Below are 17,919 nucleotides of genomic sequence, written 5' to 3' on the forward strand. Positions count from 1 at the left end.
TGATGATGGGTTCTGACTTCTAAACTTGAAATATTGTTAGACATCAGGTATCCATCCTATGGAAAGGAGAAGGGCCAAAGTCTGGTTGTTACACCAGAAGTTAATGGTTATCTGTAGGAGGAATGTATATGGTGGAGGTCAGGTCACATTAAGGGAGAAGGAACAGTTTATTACCCACGTCCCTTAACTTCCTAAAATTTGATTTGATTGAAAACATTTTTTTGATTTGATTTGATTTGATTATTACCCACGTCCCTTAACTTCCTGCCTAGCAATAAAGATGTAATGTTTAGAGGGAAGGAGTAGACTTGTGCTGGTGGTAACATGTCTTTGTCTGACCCATTGGGTAAATACACTTTGTTTGAGCTTTTCATAGTTGTCTGTGAGTTTTTACTCTGTTCATTTTAGAACCTAAACAACATGAGCCTAAATAAATATATCTAACACACTGCTGTTGTTAGAATCTTAGTCCTGAACAATTAACATACATTTGGGATATTTTTCAGCAATTAACCAAAATATTAGCTATTAGCTATTCAATGACATCGGTACAATTATTTTAATTCAAATATTCTACCTAGTTTAGTGCTGAATATGTGGTCATTTACTACAATGACTATACTCAGAGAGTTATGTTTACTCTTTGCTATCCAAGGCAGCGGAGCCCACTGTAAAGGCAGATCTCCTCTTCGTCTGAAGAGGAGTAAGGATCGGACCAAGATGCAGCGTGGTAAGTGTTCATGACGATTTATTAAAAAACAAACTGAACACTGAAATACAAAACAATAAATGATGTGATGAAACGAAAACCGAAACAGTACCGTGTGGCGACAAACACTCACACGGAAACAGAGACAACTAACGACACCTGCCTCTGATTGAGAACCATACTAGGCTGAAACAGAAACCAACCATAGAAAAACAAACATAGACTGCCGACCTCAACTCACGCCCTGACCATACTAAATAAAGACAAAACAAAGGAAATAAAGGTCCGAACGTGACACCCGCCCCCAGCGCACAATACAGAAGTCAAAATGGGGGCCTCTGTCAACTCAGCCGGGTGAGATGAGATGGACGTGACAATTCGATGTAACCATTTCACTCAAACTTTAGTAACCACTGCTCGTACAACAAACAGAGATCGAACTACAGACGCCAATGCCACAAATCGTGAGATTCCTTTTTAGAGGACAGCACAATACACAACAAACCAATGGATAGGGGAGGAGACAAAACAACAGAGTATAACCAGGAGAGGAAACAGGTGGGGGAAATACGTGCAGGTACAATACCAGACACAAACAACAAGCCAAATAGTCAACCTTTCTCTAAAGCATCTTGAACCATCAGAAGTCTCCCTCCTTAATCATGGTTTGTCTTTTGTTCCTACAGCATCTATTAATAATTTGAACATCTCTGTAGACCTTCAGAAATTCAGAATTATCAGATTATCAGAGTTTTTTTCCCCTAGAAGTGAGGCTCAATCCACCCGTCCAGAGGTGGTATAATTTAAGTCCCTTCATCCCTCCCAAACATAGAAATCATTCAGTAGAAACATACTGCCGCCTTGTGGGAAGATAGGGTTAAGGTTTGGTGGGAAAAGAATAAAAGAATGAAGAAATCCAGTTGAAGTCACGGGGTTGATGCTCACCAAATATGACTTCAAATGCTAATTCCTGCAGTGTAGCGGATGGCACCGAACCTAGCCAACCTGCACATCAAGTATGTTGAAAACGTTCACATTCTAAAGAAGACGTCCAACCCTTTTTTGAGTACCATTGTTTTTTTGAGTACATTTTTGTTCTGACCTAAACTCCCTGATGTCCTTTCACCAATTTGTGAATTCAATTGCAGGACTCCTGCGCTATGGGACATGATGAAGGAGGTCTGGACTTCCTGGACATACGCCTCACCAAATCAGGTACCTCCCTCTCATCTGCTCTATTCAGAAAGAGCACAAACAAATACAACTTCCTCCATGCTCAACGTTGTCACACCCGCCCTAAAGTCACCCTATAAGTCAACTACATAGGGTCAACCACATCTGCTCCAGTGAAAGCGCATTCGACAGAAGGATTAACTCTTAGAAAGATTCAGAGCAATTGGCTACAAAAATACATGGTTAAACCAAGCTGAAAATAAACTCACAGACGTTCCTAGAGCACAAGTACTGAGCAAGCCCAGAAGCCCTAGAGCTCCACCACAGATAGAACAATGAAACCGATATTTCACTGGATGTATAAATGTGAAGCATCCGGTTTGCGTTTCCACTGAGAGGAAGCCCAGTGGCCAGCAGTGAGTGAATAAGGAACGAGATGGATTTTGCCTGACATTCTGATCATTGAATCATCGGTGAAACATTTGATGGCAATATAGTTTTCTGTCTCCAAAACTACAATATGTTACGAACAGAGTGGACTAAGTAGACTTTACCCTTTGCCAAAGTTTTAAAACATTGTGTTGTTTAGAAGGAGAGCAAAGGCAAATTCAGTTATTGCACACGCGCACTTCAGAGTAGGTGTTCCCCAACAGAATCATGCTAATTTGTGCTATAACCTGCCAATAGGATCTCGCTAGCTCGTGCTTGGCTCAATCCACCTCCTTGCTTGTTCTGCCCACTATGGCTCATTTGTTCCCATTTGAAACGACAGGCTGTGGTGTATCTTGGTTTAGTTCTAAAAGTCTTTGGCCAATAAAGGCAAAAATGTGGTACTCGTGAGTAGGGATGGGAGAATCTGTGGCCAGGAACAACAAAAACCAGAAATCATAATGGATTACAATGCAACAGAAGGAGGGGTGTACAATTTATACAAGCTGGTGACTGGCTACAGCTGCAAAATAGCTGGCCACTTGTGACATTCTTCAACATCTTGGAGATCTCGGCTTACAACGCGTTTGTCATCTGGATGGCGTTGAACCAGGGAGGGATGTTCCAGAGGAGATGGCTCTTTCTCTAAGAGCTGGGAAAGGCATTGGTAAGACCTCAAATCCAGAGGAGGCAACATATCCCAAGGACCACAGCTTTTGCAGCCATTGTGAGGAGGATTCAGGAGGAGGATGCTGGTGCCCCATCCGCCCAACCCACAGAACCAACAACTCCAATACCGGAAGTAAGTGTGAGTGATGTTGTTGCATGCATGTGTGCCTGACTTTCTTACCTTGGCTTGCTGCAACTATGTGAGTGAGTGAGTGAGTGAGTGAGTGAGTGAGTGAGTGAGTGAGTGAGTGAGTGAGTGAGTGAGTGAGTGAGATGTTAGTAAAATTCCTGAACAAATGTTTTCATCATTATTGAATGCAGCAGGTAGCAACAAGAAGAAGTGCTGCGATGTGTGGACCCAAGATGGGAAGGAAGACACAGTACACATGCACCAAATGCAGAAAAAGAGATTTGCAACACACACACAGTAAAACTGGGCCTGAGCGTCCAGCTTACTCCCTGGACCTCCCTTAGAGCCCTGCATGGGCATTAATTTGAATCCCTACCCATGCCCGCGACATTCTGTCCCTACCCTACCCAGGCCCCGATTGCGTCTGCCAAATTTAAAGGTAATGAACAGTCAAAATCATGTTTTTCATGAAATGTAAATGATATTTTTTTATTTAACCTTTATTTAACTAGGCGAGTCAGTTAATTAAGAACCAATCATTTTTTACAATGACAGCCTACCCCGGCCAAACCCTCCCCTAACCCAGACGGCGCTGCGCCAATTGTGCACAGCCCTATGGGACTTCAGATCACAGCTGGCTGTGATACAGCCTGGGATCAAACCAGGCTCTGTAGTGACGTGTCTAGCACTGCGATGCAGTGCCTTAGACCGCTGCACCACTCGTGAGACATATTTGGATGACAGCAGATCAAAGTATGATGCCTATCAGTTAAGAGCGTTAGGTCAGTAACCGAAAGGTCGCTGGTTTGAATCTCCGAGCTGGCAAAGTGGAAAAAATCTGCTCCCTGGGTGCCAATGATGCGGTTAAGGCAGCCCCCTGCACCTCTCTGATTCAGTTGAATACGGAAGACACATTTTGGTTGAATGCATTCAGATGTGCAACTGACTAGCTTTCCCTTTTCCAATGAAAAATGACTGTTGCTGATAAAGTTACTGGTCCCCTCCTCAATGTCAAACACTTGGATTGAGGAGGCGGGATTATTAAGGGGCTCACCTTAACTCTCATTTTATTACACCAATGGTAATATGATATTCTCTTACCTAATTTATATAATTACCAAATCAAATCAAACTTTGTCACATGCGCCGAATGCCTTACAGTGAAATGCTTACTTACAAGCCCTTAACCAACAATGCAGTTCAACAAAGAGTTAAGAAAATATTTACCAAATAAATTGAAGTAAAAAAAAATCTAAAATTTAACACAATACAATAATGAGGCTATAGACAGGGGGTACCAGTATTGAGTCAATGTGTGGGGGTACAGGTTAGTCAAGGTAATTTATACATGTAGGTAAGGGTAAAGTGACTATGTATAAATAATAAACAGCGAGTAACAGCAGTGTAAAAACAAATGGGGGGAGGGTCAATGTAAATAGTCTGGGTGGGCTTTTTATTAATTGTTCAGCAGTCTTATCGCCTGGGGGTAGAAGCTGTTAAGAAGTCTTTTGGTCCTAGACTTGGCACTCCGGTACTGCTTGCTGTGCGGTAGCAGAGAGAATAGTCTATACGACTTGGGTGACTGGAGTCTTTGACAATTTTTGTGGGTTTCCTCTGACATACCTACAGTATGTAGGTCCTGGATGGCAGGAAGCTTGGCCCCAGTTATGTACTGGGCCATACGCACTACCCTCTGTAGTGCCTTATGGTTAGATGCTGAGCAGTTGCCATACCAGGCAGTGATGCAACCGGTCAGGATGCTCTCGATGGTGCAGCTGTAGAACTTTTTGAGGATCTGGGGACCCATGCCAATTCTTTCAGTCTCCTGAGGGGGAAAAGTTGTTGCCGTGCCCTCTTCACGACTGTCTTGGTATGTTTGGACCATGATAGTTTGTTGGTGATGTGGGAACCAAGGTACTTGAAACTCTCGACCCGCTCCACTACAGCCCAGTTGATGTTAATGGGGGCCTGTTCGGCCGGCCTTTTCCTGTAGTCCCTTGATCAGCTCTTTTGCCTGGAGGCGACCGACCCTCTTGTACCTTTTAGTTCAGAGTTTCCCAAACTCGGTCATCGGTACCACAAGCAGTGCATGTTTAGTTGTTTTGTCCTAACACTACACAGCTAATTCCAATTATCAAAGCTTGATAATTAGTTGATTATTTGAATCAGCTGTGTAGAGCTAGGGCAAAAACAAAAAGGTTAGAGTTTAGGAAACCTTGCTTTAGTTTAAGCTGCTGCAGAAAAACAGTTAGTTCTGCGTTATCTACAGAAATGCAGTAATGGGTACTGGGTGACTGTTGAGTGCCATAAATTGTCCAATATCTAGTTCCGTAATGCCTGTAAATCTAAGTTGCTCCTAATGGGGGCTGCTTTCCCCATTGTAGATGTAACATGCACCTTAATTGGGGAGAACGGGCTTGTGGTAATGACTGGAGCGGATTAGTGAAATGGTCTCCCCTCAGCAACCTCTTGTGATGCACGTCCCCAAACCTTGCTGGCCGTTTTCTGTTTTGGGAACTGGTAGCTAATAACCCAGTTGTGGAGTTAATTTCATCCATAAGCTTAAAGGGCTCCTGATTTGGCCTCTTTTTGTCAATGCTCATTAAGAAACGCTAGCGACCATGACTGAAGGCAAACGAAGGTTATCTTGGGGGTGTGGTTTGATGTGAGTGTTTCTTGGGTGGGTCTTTGCCATTCAATCACAACCAGTGTTGCCATGTCCATGGTTTTACTGCAAATTGGGATACTTTGAGAACTATGTTGTGGGTGAAAATGTATTGGTTATGGATTTTGGGCTACTTCTAAATTGCTCCACGGCCACCATGGCATTTTTAATTTTTTTTAATTTTTTACATGTATTAATTTCACTGTGACCTGCTGCCGACTATCAGGCAGTGAGGCAGGCTGTTGCTGAGTAAGTAAATGAGTAAGAGGTAAGGAGGGAGCTTAATATACAATCATTGGTAGGGAGGGGGAGGACCAGAGGGGTGTGTGTGTTGAGAGAGCTCTGCAGCAGGCACGTGAGATGAGAGCAGTACGAGCGCACATCATGACAAGTGATCTGAGATTCAACAACGAACAGCACTAGCTAGCTACACAACTGGGTAGGCAAGCAGGGCAGGGAGAAAAGGCCTAGAGGTCTCGATGTGGAGAGGAAAAATTGAATTATTGGGGGGGAGTAAGCTGGACACTTAGGCCCAGGGAAAGGGCATGTAGGCAGGCAGGCAGGCAGGGCCGAGAGTATAGGGCCTAGAAGCCTGGAGATCTGTCATTCGTTACATACTTTAGTCTGAGACTGACATCATTGAAGTCGTTTCTGGTGACAAGAGGTACAAGGACTGTTGTACAAAACAAAGTCATCAGTGATTAGATCGCCTCTTACCAATCAGAGTATCAAAGCCTATGACAAATGTTCAAACTGCCGCTTTACTAATGTGTGCCCAACGGTTTCTGGACCAATCAGATGGCCCTGAATGTTTTCGCAAATGTCTGGGTAACCAGGCAAGTGTGGAGGGCTGGCTTAGGCCTACTACAGCTTGGGCTGGATGACTGGATGAGTGACTCTGTCCTTCTGGAGGGGCATAGCAGGGTCGGTAGGACGGCCCCAGAACACCCTTCCCATCTCCCCCCATCTACCTGGGGCATGGAGCTGGCTGGATGGAGTGGATGTGACATGCTGGTATAAATTAGGTAAATTGATTTTACTTTACCTGCATTCAAGTCCCTGGCCACTAGGAGCACCGCTTCTGGATGAGCATTTTTCTTGTTTGCTTATGGCTTTATACAGCTTTTTGAGTGCGGTCTTAGTGCCAGCATCGGTTTGTGGTGGTAAATAGATGGCTACGAATAATATAGAGGAAAATGCTCTTGGTAGAGATTGTGGGCTACAGCTTATCATGAGGCACTCTACCTCAGGCGAGCAATACCTAGAGACTTCTTTAATATTAGACATCGCGCACCAGCTGTTATTGACAAATAGAAACACAAACCCAGCCAGCTCTATATTATCCATGTCGTCGTTCAGCCACAACTTGGTGAAACATAAAATATTACAGTTTTAATGTCCCATTGGTAGGATAGTCTCGACCGTAGATCATTCAGTTTGTTTTCCAGTGATTGCATGTTGGTCAATAGAACAGATGGTATCAGTGGTTTAATCACTCGCCTACGAATTCTCACAAGGCACCCGACCTTCTCCCCCTGTATCCCCGTCCTTTCTTCACACGAATGACGGGGATTTGGGCCTGGTCTCAGGGAAGCAGTATATCCTTTGCGTCGGACTCATTAAAGAAAATATCTTTGTCCAGTTCGGGGTGAGAAATCGCTGTTCTGATGTCCAGAAGCTCTTTTCGGTCATAAGAGACGGTAGCAGTAACTTTATGTACAAAATAAGTTACAAACAATGCAAAAAAAAAAAATAGCACAGTTGGTTAGGAGCCCATAGTGCTGAGCTAGTATTGTAACTTTAGCTAATGTGAGTATCTACTAGTGAGTAGAGTACCCCATCCTTTTCCCCCTGTCCCTGCCCTCATCCCCAACTCACTAATCACTAGTGAGTAGATACCACAGCCAGGTCAGCTCTAGCCCCTAGTTATCTGTCAGATAGCGATATGAGGTGGTTATTATTACTATGTAACTGCAGCTGTTTGTATGAAAATGTTTTGTAGCTTTTGTTTTGTCACATTACAGAAGTAAATAAACTTAGCAAGCTTTCACCGTTGATGAAACGTTACAGAGAGAGCTGGCCAAAAGTTGGCTTAGCTATTATTTTTTGCCTCAATCAAACTAGACCTGAATGAAATTATGAAACCATCTGCCAAACGATTGAAGATTGACATTTTTATGTTTTTTCAGTGCAATGGGAGTTATATTAGCCAGTATGTCAATGTAACGTTATTGATCTGTCAGTTTACCTAGCTAATTCCCTACTTTTCACACTGACACAATAATAAACAGCTCTAAAGTGTTACAGGCTTCAGTGTCATGGTGCACAGTAGAGGTCTGCGTGGACCGATTTCTTCATCCCGCTTCTGTCCAAGCTGGCTTTCTGTCCGACTCCCATCTGCTACTGCAAGGACTGGTCCCAAACCCAACCGCAGTCCCACAATGTTAAGTTAGGCGTGTGTGACGTAGCTCACTTGCCAGCCATGGTCCCAGAAATGTTGCTCCCTATAGGCAATATCAAATGCACAAAATAACTTAATTAAGAAATAGGTTAAATTAACAGAGATTCTCACATGGCCCTTATATTGTATTACTAGGCTATATCAGTCAATATGCTAGATGTAGATTGAAAAGAGCAGAGTTGGAGAGATATGGGTGATCAATATTTAGGCCAATTTCTATGCAACGTAGTGGGAGGACCCCCAGACCCCCTGCAAGTTATGTCCCCCTCTGCAGATAGCACTGCTGGGTGATTTAAAAAGTTATAGTCAATCGATCAATAATATAATAATACTCTTAGCAAAAATGTTTGTCTTTAATTTACAATATGTAGAATGTATGAGAATAGAAAGGTTCAGAAATGTTGTGTAACATCACAGAACAGTTTAAAACATATATGGCACATAGAAATCAAAACTGGATGTTGTTCAGAGATAGATGGGAGTGGTTAAGTGGAGCTTAAGGATGGGACTAAAAACAAACAAAAGATAACTATTGTAAAATATACTGTGTGAAGAGGCGACTCCGGGATGCTGGCCTTCTAGGCAGAGTTCTTCTGTCTAGTGTCTGTGTTCTTTTCTTCAACTTTTATTTTTATTGGCCAGTCTGAGATATATATTTTTTTCTTTGCAACTCTGCCTAAAAGGCCAGCATCCCTGAGTCGCCGCTTCACTGTTGATGTTGAGACTTGTGTTTTGCGGTTACTATTTAATGAAGCTGCCAGTTGAGGACTTGTGAGGTGTCTGTTTCTCAAACTAGACACTCTAATGTACTTGTCCTCTTGCTCAGTTGTGCACTGGGGTCAATGCTCTGCCTGACCAGAAAGCAAAGACCACCATCAACGCCATCACAGGGGGTATGTACAGCAGGTTTGGCGCTGCAGAGTCCATTCACAGCGACCAAGGCATAAACTTTGAGTCCTTTGTGTTTGTAACCATATGTGAACGGCTGGGTGTGCACAAGACCCGCACCACTCCGTTTCCCCAACAGAGTGAGGGCCTCATGGAGCATTTCAACAAAACGCTGGCCATCATCTCTGCCAGATACCAGCGTGACTGTGACAAGCACCTGCCCATGGTCCTCATGGCATGCTGCACCGCTGTCCAAGACTCCACCTCCTGCATGCCTGCCTTACTCATGCTGGGGAGAGAGATCCGCACTCCTGCAGAGATGGCATTTGGGCCGACCCCCTGATAGCCCTTCTGTTCCACTGGTGCCAGAATAAGCCAGGAGACTCCAGGACTGTCTTGAGACAGCCTACACCTTCGTTAGGGAGAATCTGGGGAATTCAGATGTGAGGCAGAAAATAAACTACGTTGTGTACACCTGGGGAGGCACTTTGAGGCTGAGACATGGTCTGGGTCTACAGCCCCCTGAGGAAGAAAGGCTGTTGCCCCAAGTTCGACAGGCACTGGGTGGGGTCCTGCAGCATCCTTGAGAGGATGGGGGAGGTGGTGTACCAGGTCCAGCTGCCTCCCAGGGGGAGAAAGGTGGCACTGCACCGGGACAGGTTATCCCCATACAGAGGGGCCTCTTCGCCCACGGACACCCGAGGGACCTTAACCCCCTGTGTCACTGATAGGTCCCCTGTGGCCCCATCCTTTTCCCCCTGTCCCTGCCTTCATCCCCTGTGCACAAGCGGGACAGCCCCATGCCACAGACTGCACTCCCTTTGCCACGAGTGGACACTCTGTCCCCATCACGCCTGTGCAGACAAAGTAGACCTCCGAATCTTTGTTTGTTCTCCCTGCTGGTCAGTTATGTGTAACTGTTTATGAGTTTCTGGTCATGTTTATTTGTTTTCGCAGGGTCTAGCATTTAGTTTATTTTATTTTTATTTATTTCCCCTTTATTTAACCAGGTAGGCCAGTTGAGAACAAGTTCTCATTTAGAACTGCGACCTGGCCAAGATAAAGCAAAGCAGTGTGACACAAACAACAGAGTTACACATGGGATAAACAAACGTACAGTCAATAACACAATAGAAAAATCTATATACAGTGTGTGCAAATGAAGTAAGATTAGGAAGAGCAGTTGGAGGCCACGGAAGGAGAGTTGTATGGCATTGAAGCTCGTCTGGAGGTTAGTTAACACAGCGTCCAAAGAAGGGCCAGAAGTATACAGAATGGTGTCGTCTGCGTAGAGGTGGATCAGATAATCACCAGCAGCAAGAGCGACATCATTGATGTATACAGAGAAAAGAGTCGGCTCGAGAATTGAACCATGTGGCACCCCCATAGAGACTGCCAGAGGTTCGGACAACAGGCCCTCCGATTTGACACACTGAACTCTATCTGAGAAGTAGTTGGTGAACCAGGCTAGGCAGTCATTTGAGAAACCAAGGCTGTTGAGTCTGCTGATAAGAATGTGGTGATTGATAGAGTCGAAAGCCTTGGCCAGGTCGATGAAGACGGCTGCACAGTATCGTCTTTTATCGATGGCGGTTATGATATCTTTTAGGACCTTGAGCATGGCTGAGGTGCACCCATGACCAGCTCTGAAACCAGATTGTATAGCGGAGAAGGTACGGTGGGATTCGAAATGATTGGTGATCTGTTTGTTAACTTGGCTTTCGAAGACTTTAGAAAGGCAGGTTAGGATAGATATAGGTCTGTAACAGTTTGGGTCTAGAGTGTCTCCCCCTTTGAAGAAGGGGATGACCGCGGCAGCTATCCAATCTTTAGGGATCTCAGACGATACGAAAGAGAGGTTGAACAGGCTAAAAAATAGGGTTTACAACAATTGCGGTGGATAATTTAAGAAAGAGAGGGTCCAGATTGTCTAGCCCAGCTGATTTGTAGGGGTCCAGATTTTGCAGCTCTTTCAGAACATCAGCTATCTGGATTTGGGTCAAGGAGAAGCAGGGGAGGCTTGGTCAAGTTGCTGTGGGGGGTGCAGAGCTGTTGACCGGGGTAGGGGTGGCCAGGTGGCAAGCATGGCCAGCCGTAGAAAAATGCTTATTGAAATTCTCAATTATCGTAGATTTATCGGTGGTGACAGTGTTTCATAGCATCAGTGCAGTGGTCAGCTGGGAGGAGGTGCTCTTATTCTCCATGGACTTTACAGTGTCCCAGAACTTTTTTGAGTTTGTGCGACAGGATGGAAATTTCTGTTTGAAAAGCTAGCCTTTGCTTTCCTAACTGCCTGTGCATATTGGTTCCTAACTTCCCTGAAAAGTTGCATGCCAGTCCCAGCATGCCAGTATGCCAGTCCCCCTGCTTTCTGTCAATCAATGGAATACCTGGGATGTTTCAGTGCCAGGCGTCCTTGGGGTTGGTGGACAGCGACTCGAGAATTGTTGTGGACATTCTCTCATTTATGTTTTATTCTCAGTCATTACAATAAATGTGTATTTTAGTTTAAGTGTATTTCTTTAAACATAGCCTACACAATACATTTCAACATACCAGTGTCTGTAAATAACATTTAAAATTCTGTGAAAAACAGTTGTACTGCAATTGAGTGCAATATTCCCAACATGTAGTATGTCTTTGCTGGGGACTCTTATTTTGAAAACATAAAATCCGCGATCGTGGTACCGCCATAATATCCTGCTGCTAGGAGAACGGTAATAACTTTATCGCAGTGAAGAATTGGACCAAACAAGACACTGACTGGTAAAAGGATCACAGATAGCTAGCTAGATATATATGTTTAGATAGATATGTTTACATTTCCATAATTGAGACTGTTCTGATTATCAGTATTGAGGAGCAGCCTGACATAAAATACTGTAACTTTCAGATCGCTAGTTACAATCTTAGAACATTAGCTAACGTTAGTTATCCGTGCCGTGGTAAATGAAATTCGTCTTTGTTGTTGTTAGCAGCACACCTAATGTTACCTAGCTAACGTCAGATTGTTCAGCCAATAGCGAAGTAAACTAGCTAGCTAACAGAGTTATTAAGGAAAATAATAGTTTTGTCCACCGGACCGAATGTGTTATTTTTGTCCCCAAGCATTGATTCCAAAATGTTTAACGTCTTTTAGCTGTGTGTTAATTTAACGTTAGCTGGCTAGGTTGCTAGCTAGCTACGTATAAACTAGTTAGCTACTGTAGTTATCACTGACGAGTAACGTTAGCTAGCTACTGTACTGTATTTGTGTTTTGTATACAGGCATGATCATAGAAACTATTAACGTTATACTGTGATTTTTTCCCCCGTTTATTTGGACTGGTATTGGAATAATTTATTATAATGATATTAATCCCCTTACGAAAAAAGATTGCAGTCAGAGAGCAGTATAATTAAGCAATAAGGCCTGAGGGGGTGTGGTATATGGCTAATGTACCACGGCTAAGAGCTGTTCTTACGCACGACGTAACGCGGAGTGCCTGGACACAGCCCTTAGTCTTGATATACCACGGCTGTCGGCCAATCAGCATTCAGGGCTCGAACCATCCAGTTTATTACTGCAGTTAGAGTGCAGTATAATTGCTGCAAATACTGCGTCCAAAATAAAAACAATTTTTACTGCAGTAATTTTGCAGTACACTGCAATTACTGCATTCAAAATACCACAGTTGACTGCAGTTACTGCACATTTACTGCAGTTTCAAAACTACAGTATTTTTTGGAAGGGATTACTATAATCAAGGGATTATTTTCACTCCTCAGGCTGAGCTTCCCTGCTACCTTGCTGTACTCATCCCATTCTCCAAACAGACAGTGAGGCAGGATGCTGGGTCTGTGGTGCATGGATGCCCAACTGGGCCTTCTCACTCTGGTGCTGTGCTGCACACTGGCTCCCTTACCTGCGCACGCATACATCTATGCTGTGAGTCCTCATAATTGTAGAACTGTATGATCAAGTTTGTTGTGGATTTACAAGTGATGTTTGCCATTGCATTTGTCATAAAAATGCAGTTTACAGTCCCTGTGTGCTGGCATTGATTTTAAAACTTGTGTCTCTCTGTCTGGTAGCATTACAGCAATATGACTAACATGTTGTTTGAGGACCTGTCTGCCTTGTTTGGATCATCACTACCCAAAGAGGGACTTATGGTGAGAGTAGGGGAGGGGATAACATTCCCTTTCATCCAATGGATAAATTGGCTAAAATTACCTAATTTTCTTTCTCTTTGTCTTTAAGGGTGTGTTAGTAGAGTCCCGTCCACTCAACGGCTGCACTCCGATAAAACCTCCACCACCACGGCCCACATCTAGTGATTCCAACACTACCACTACTAAGTACATAGTCCTCATCCGACGCTATGACTGCAATTTTGATATCAAGGTTAGTGTGTGTCGCTATGCTGTTGGGTTGCTTAGGACATATGGTGTTTTCCATTTGAATTCAACCTATTTATTTATTGCAACATATTCAGTGTAAAACCACACTGCGTGTAGTGTTTACAATTATTATAGTGTGAATTATGATTGTGTATTTAATGCAGGTGCTGCATGCACAGCAAGCAGGATTCAGTGCAGCCATCGTTCACAACATGTACTCAGAGACTCTACTCAACATGAACTACAGCAATGGTGAGGATCCTGAAATCGTCTTCAACTTCCCTAAGCTGCCTTTTTCCATTTCTGACAGAATCAGTTCCGTTAGTTTACTTCCCCTTAACCAGGTTGACTGATTTGTGTTCTCACTTCTCAAAACCTCAAGTAGTCTTTAACCAGTATGATCCTCCCAGGAAGTAAATACTTTGGTAATGCTGAGTGACAGTGCTCCCCATTTTGTTTGTTTGTGTGTGTAGAAACCATTGCAGAGGAGATTGAGATCCCCTCAGTATTCACCAGCTACTACGCCTCCCAAATTCTCAGGACCTTCATCATTCCTGAACAAGGGTGATTTCCATTGATGTTCAATTATTTTTGTCAAGCGCAACTTCCATGACAACCTGTTCATGGGTGACATCACAGAGGTTCTTTCTAGCGCTATTCACAATGTTAGATGGGGGTACGACTTAACTATCTGCTGATGAGTTATGGTTGCTAATGTAACCATTCAACATGGGTGTGTATTGGCTCTTTGGTAATGGTATGCATACAGGTTATGTAATGAAGATGGGACCTTTATTGATTAGAGTTGCACTGAAATTTTGTCATATTCTTCACAACATCTTTGCACTCATCATGATGTCAGCCCCGCTGTGTGTCTGGTCCTATGTGGACGTCATCAGCATGTTGGTGATGGTATTGTCTGGCAGTGTTGTCCCTCTTAGTCATAGTTGCTTTTCTGAAAAATGCCCCCATACAAAGCTGATGGTGCTGTATTTGGTATGCAGGGCCTATGTGATCCTCAAGCCGGAGTTTGCCTTTCCACTCTCGTATTATCTCATCCCCTTCACCGGAGTGGTGGGCATGATCGTCCTTGTGATGGTTGTCTTCCTGGTAAGTGCTCTTGGGGAACAGCCTCATTTTGTAATGAATGTGGAATAGATATTAAAAGCCCTATGACTGTCATCCTTAGGTCTTGGTGTGGTCAAGAGCTATGTCTGAAATCTGTCTTGCCTACTACTTACTAAAACAGCATGCTGTGTACTAATCATACTACAAACTATTTAGAATGTATTGTTTAGTTAAATCAAATTCAGTGAGCAACACATATCAACATACTAGGCTCATCAATACTGGGAGTGCTTCATCTAGTGTGCAATTGCATTTATTCCCACCATTTGTTCATTCTGGTACAGGGCGTGACTCTAACTGATAATGTTATCAAACACACGTGGCTCTTGAAAAAGGATGCTTTTGTCAATAGGGTGCAGCGAATTCTACTAGATGAAAAGCCAGGATGTTGAAAAGCCAAAATGTGTAATGACATCCTGGCTTTCAAAGCATACTCATTTTTTGAAATTTCACATACTATAAAACTTTATATTTTAGCATCCCCAAATTGCCTACTGTTTAGAACTTAAGTATGGGTATCTGGACACAGCCTCTGTCTCTTCATTCCCTGTCTTGTCTTGGTTTAGATTGTGCGCTGTGTGCAGTACAGGAAAAGGATGAGGAAAAATAGGCTGACCAGGGAACAACTAAAGAGGATCCCCATTCACAAGTTCACTAAAGGTAACTAGGGGGAGTGTCCCACCACACATTAAAATGAGAATCAGTCACCAGTATAACTGGTCAAACACATTCTGGAACAGCAGTACTCTATTTCTTCGCTAGAATGTTGAGAAACCCGAATAACAAAAATACCAATCTGATTGTCTGCTCCTGTTATCGTTACATTACAGTTAGCATTACAATGCATTTACACATACATGTGAATCTTATTATTTTTCTAGGTGATGAATATGATGTTTGTGCTATTTGTCTGGATGAGTATGAAGAGGGAGACAAACTGCGAGTTTTGCCTTGCTCACATGGTAATTATAAATTATAATGTTTGTCCCTGTATAACTCGCAATTGTTTTTCTCACAGTTCCAAGGTCATGGTTGCAGTAACTGTTTTATTTCTGTCATCTCTTCAGCATACCACAGCAAGTGTGTGGACCCCTGGCTTACAGGGACTAAGAAAACTTGCCCTGTGTGCAAACAAGGTGTAACCCGGCCCAATCCGGAGTACTCTGAGTCTGAGGATGAGAGGGCACGTGGTGGAGACGAAGAGAGGGGGGAGGGCGAAGCTGACACCGAGCGCACCCCTCTCCTCCGCCCCTCCAACCCAGGCTTCCCCTCTGGCAATCCAGGGGCCTATTCTGCCACTGTCACCACAGTAACCACCGCGCAGTGCCTAGCCTCTCCCACTCACTGCGACTCGCCCATCCTGGAGTATAAGGGCTACTACTCCCCTCAGGAGGTGTCAGACTCTGATACTGAGGAGGGAGTGGTAGACTCCCACCCCTCAGACGATGACAATGCCCAGCTCATTGGTAGGGGCACAGTGGGGGTCTGAGAGCCTGGAGGTAGATGAGATGAAATTACTTTCTGCTAGCTGAAAAGGGTCAGTCTTGTCCCCCAGTGTGATTTTTATCACACGAAAAGATAAACTGGTTTATGGAGCTGTGGCTATGAAGTTGTCTCAGTCATAGACTTTCTAGAACACTATTGTCACTCAATGTTGCTAGCTCTAAGATGGTAATATAAAGCCAAGATTCTGCTAGATTTTAGCAGTCCTTTTTAAATCTGTCTTAAACATGAGGCACACATTAAGTACAGTGAATCAGTTAAACATTTTGCTTTAAGTCTTTGCCAGTGCACTCTAACCCCCCACCCTCCTCCTAAACTTAATATTTTCACAAAATGATGTGACAGCCAGGTAGTCTCAATCTTAAAAGGTCATTTCTATATTTTTCAACTTCATATTCTTCTTCTCAAGCACCACCCCAACATCAACATGTGAAAATTGTGCGTTTCTATGTTCTGTAGTAAAACAAAATTGTTTCCAATGACATCGGTGTTTATTGTGTGATTTTAACCAATTATGAGTCGGCATTGCTTACTAATTGTCTACTAATTGGTTGATGATGTCATTGGAAACACTTATCTTTTTTACTACAAAACATAGAAACGTACCATTTTCACATACTGCATGTTGATGTTGGGGTGGAGATTATAAATATAACGTTGAAACATTTGGACATTTCTCTTTAACTGTAGGTATTTGGTTGAAGAAATCCTGTCAATGCACTACTTGACAATTGACATACCCCAAATTCTTATTTTCAATTAACATACCAGGAGATAACCCACCTGAGATGACGGTAAAATCAATGTAGCATGATTTTCTTTGGTAGTGATTGAATAGAGACTCAACTCATTCACCAGAAAGGAAACTGCAGTGCTGCTGTCTCACAAATAACACATCTTCCCCATGCTAGTGGTATACTGTAACCTGTATGCATCTCTGTAACTGGTTTCTTTCATGATATTGTCGGTAAGTGGGAGTTAAATTTACTCTATGGTGAGTTTCATTCACTGTTTTATGGAGTTTTTTTCCTCTCTGATGGATCTGTTGGACAGTTAATTTGCCCTGGACCAGTAATCATGTGGCTTGTCAAAGGAGAATATATATATTGTAAACCCCACTGTAATACGTTTTTATTGTCCAGCATTGTTTCTTTTAACTACTTTTACTCCTTTTAAAAGGATCAAATTTGTCCAGTGTAATTTTATTTCAACCTCTTCTATAAAAAAAATCTTAATGATGGAATATTTTTGGGGTTTTCTCTCTGTTTATTTTTGGTATAGCTGGTCCTGTGATATGGTGTCCTACAGTGCCAGTCAAAAGTTTGGACACCTACTCATTCAAGGGTTTTTCTTTATTTTTTACTATTTTCTACTTATCTTCTACATTGTAGAACAATAGTGAAGACATAAACTATGAAATAACACATGGAATCGTGTAGTAACCAAGTGTTAAACAAATCAAAATATATTTGAGATTCTTCAAAGTAGCCACCCTTTGCCTTGATGATAGCTTTGCACACTCTTGGCATTCTCTCAACCAGCTTCACCTGGAATGCTTGTCCAACAGTCTTGAAGGAGTTCCCATATATGCTGAGCACTTGTTGGATACTTTTTCTTCACTCTCCTGTCCAACTCATCCCAAACGATCTCAATTGGGTTGAGGTCGGTTGATTGTGGAGGCCAGATCATCTGATGCAGCATTCCATCACTCTCCTTGGTCAAATAGCCCTTACACAGCCTTGAGGTGTGTTGGGTCAATGTCCTGTTGAAAAACTAATGAT

The 17,919-nt window shown here is 43.1% G+C and overlaps 1 protein-coding gene across 2 annotated transcripts; it reads left to right on the forward strand.

Annotated features, from left to right (window-relative positions):
* Positions 1-11,786: 11,786 nt before the first annotated feature.
* LOC112257765 (E3 ubiquitin-protein ligase RNF167) lies at positions 11,787-17,385 on the forward strand. 2 transcript variants are annotated; one of them, XM_024431591.2, is made up of 10 exons: positions 11,787-11,890; positions 12,893-13,052; positions 13,199-13,279; positions 13,368-13,511; positions 13,672-13,759; positions 13,981-14,071; positions 14,512-14,617; positions 15,202-15,295; positions 15,517-15,597; positions 15,703-17,385. In XM_024431591.2, the coding sequence occupies exons 2-10, from the start codon at positions 12,954-12,956 to the stop codon at positions 16,122-16,124; spliced, it is 1,206 nt and encodes a 401-aa protein (XP_024287359.1). In that variant the 5' UTR covers positions 11,787-11,890; positions 12,893-12,953; the 3' UTR covers positions 16,125-17,385. The 2 variants fall into 2 exon arrangements, with proteins under 2 accessions (XP_024287359.1, XP_024287360.1); XM_024431592.2 differs by lacking the exon at positions 11,787-11,890 and adding an exon at positions 11,902-12,069.
* The last annotated feature ends 534 nt before the right edge of the window (positions 17,386-17,919 follow it).

Source organism: Oncorhynchus tshawytscha, linkage group LG09, assembly GCF_018296145.1.
Source record: "Oncorhynchus tshawytscha isolate Ot180627B linkage group LG09, Otsh_v2.0, whole genome shotgun sequence".
Lineage (NCBI taxonomy): Eukaryota > Metazoa > Chordata > Actinopteri > Salmoniformes > Salmonidae > Oncorhynchus > Oncorhynchus tshawytscha.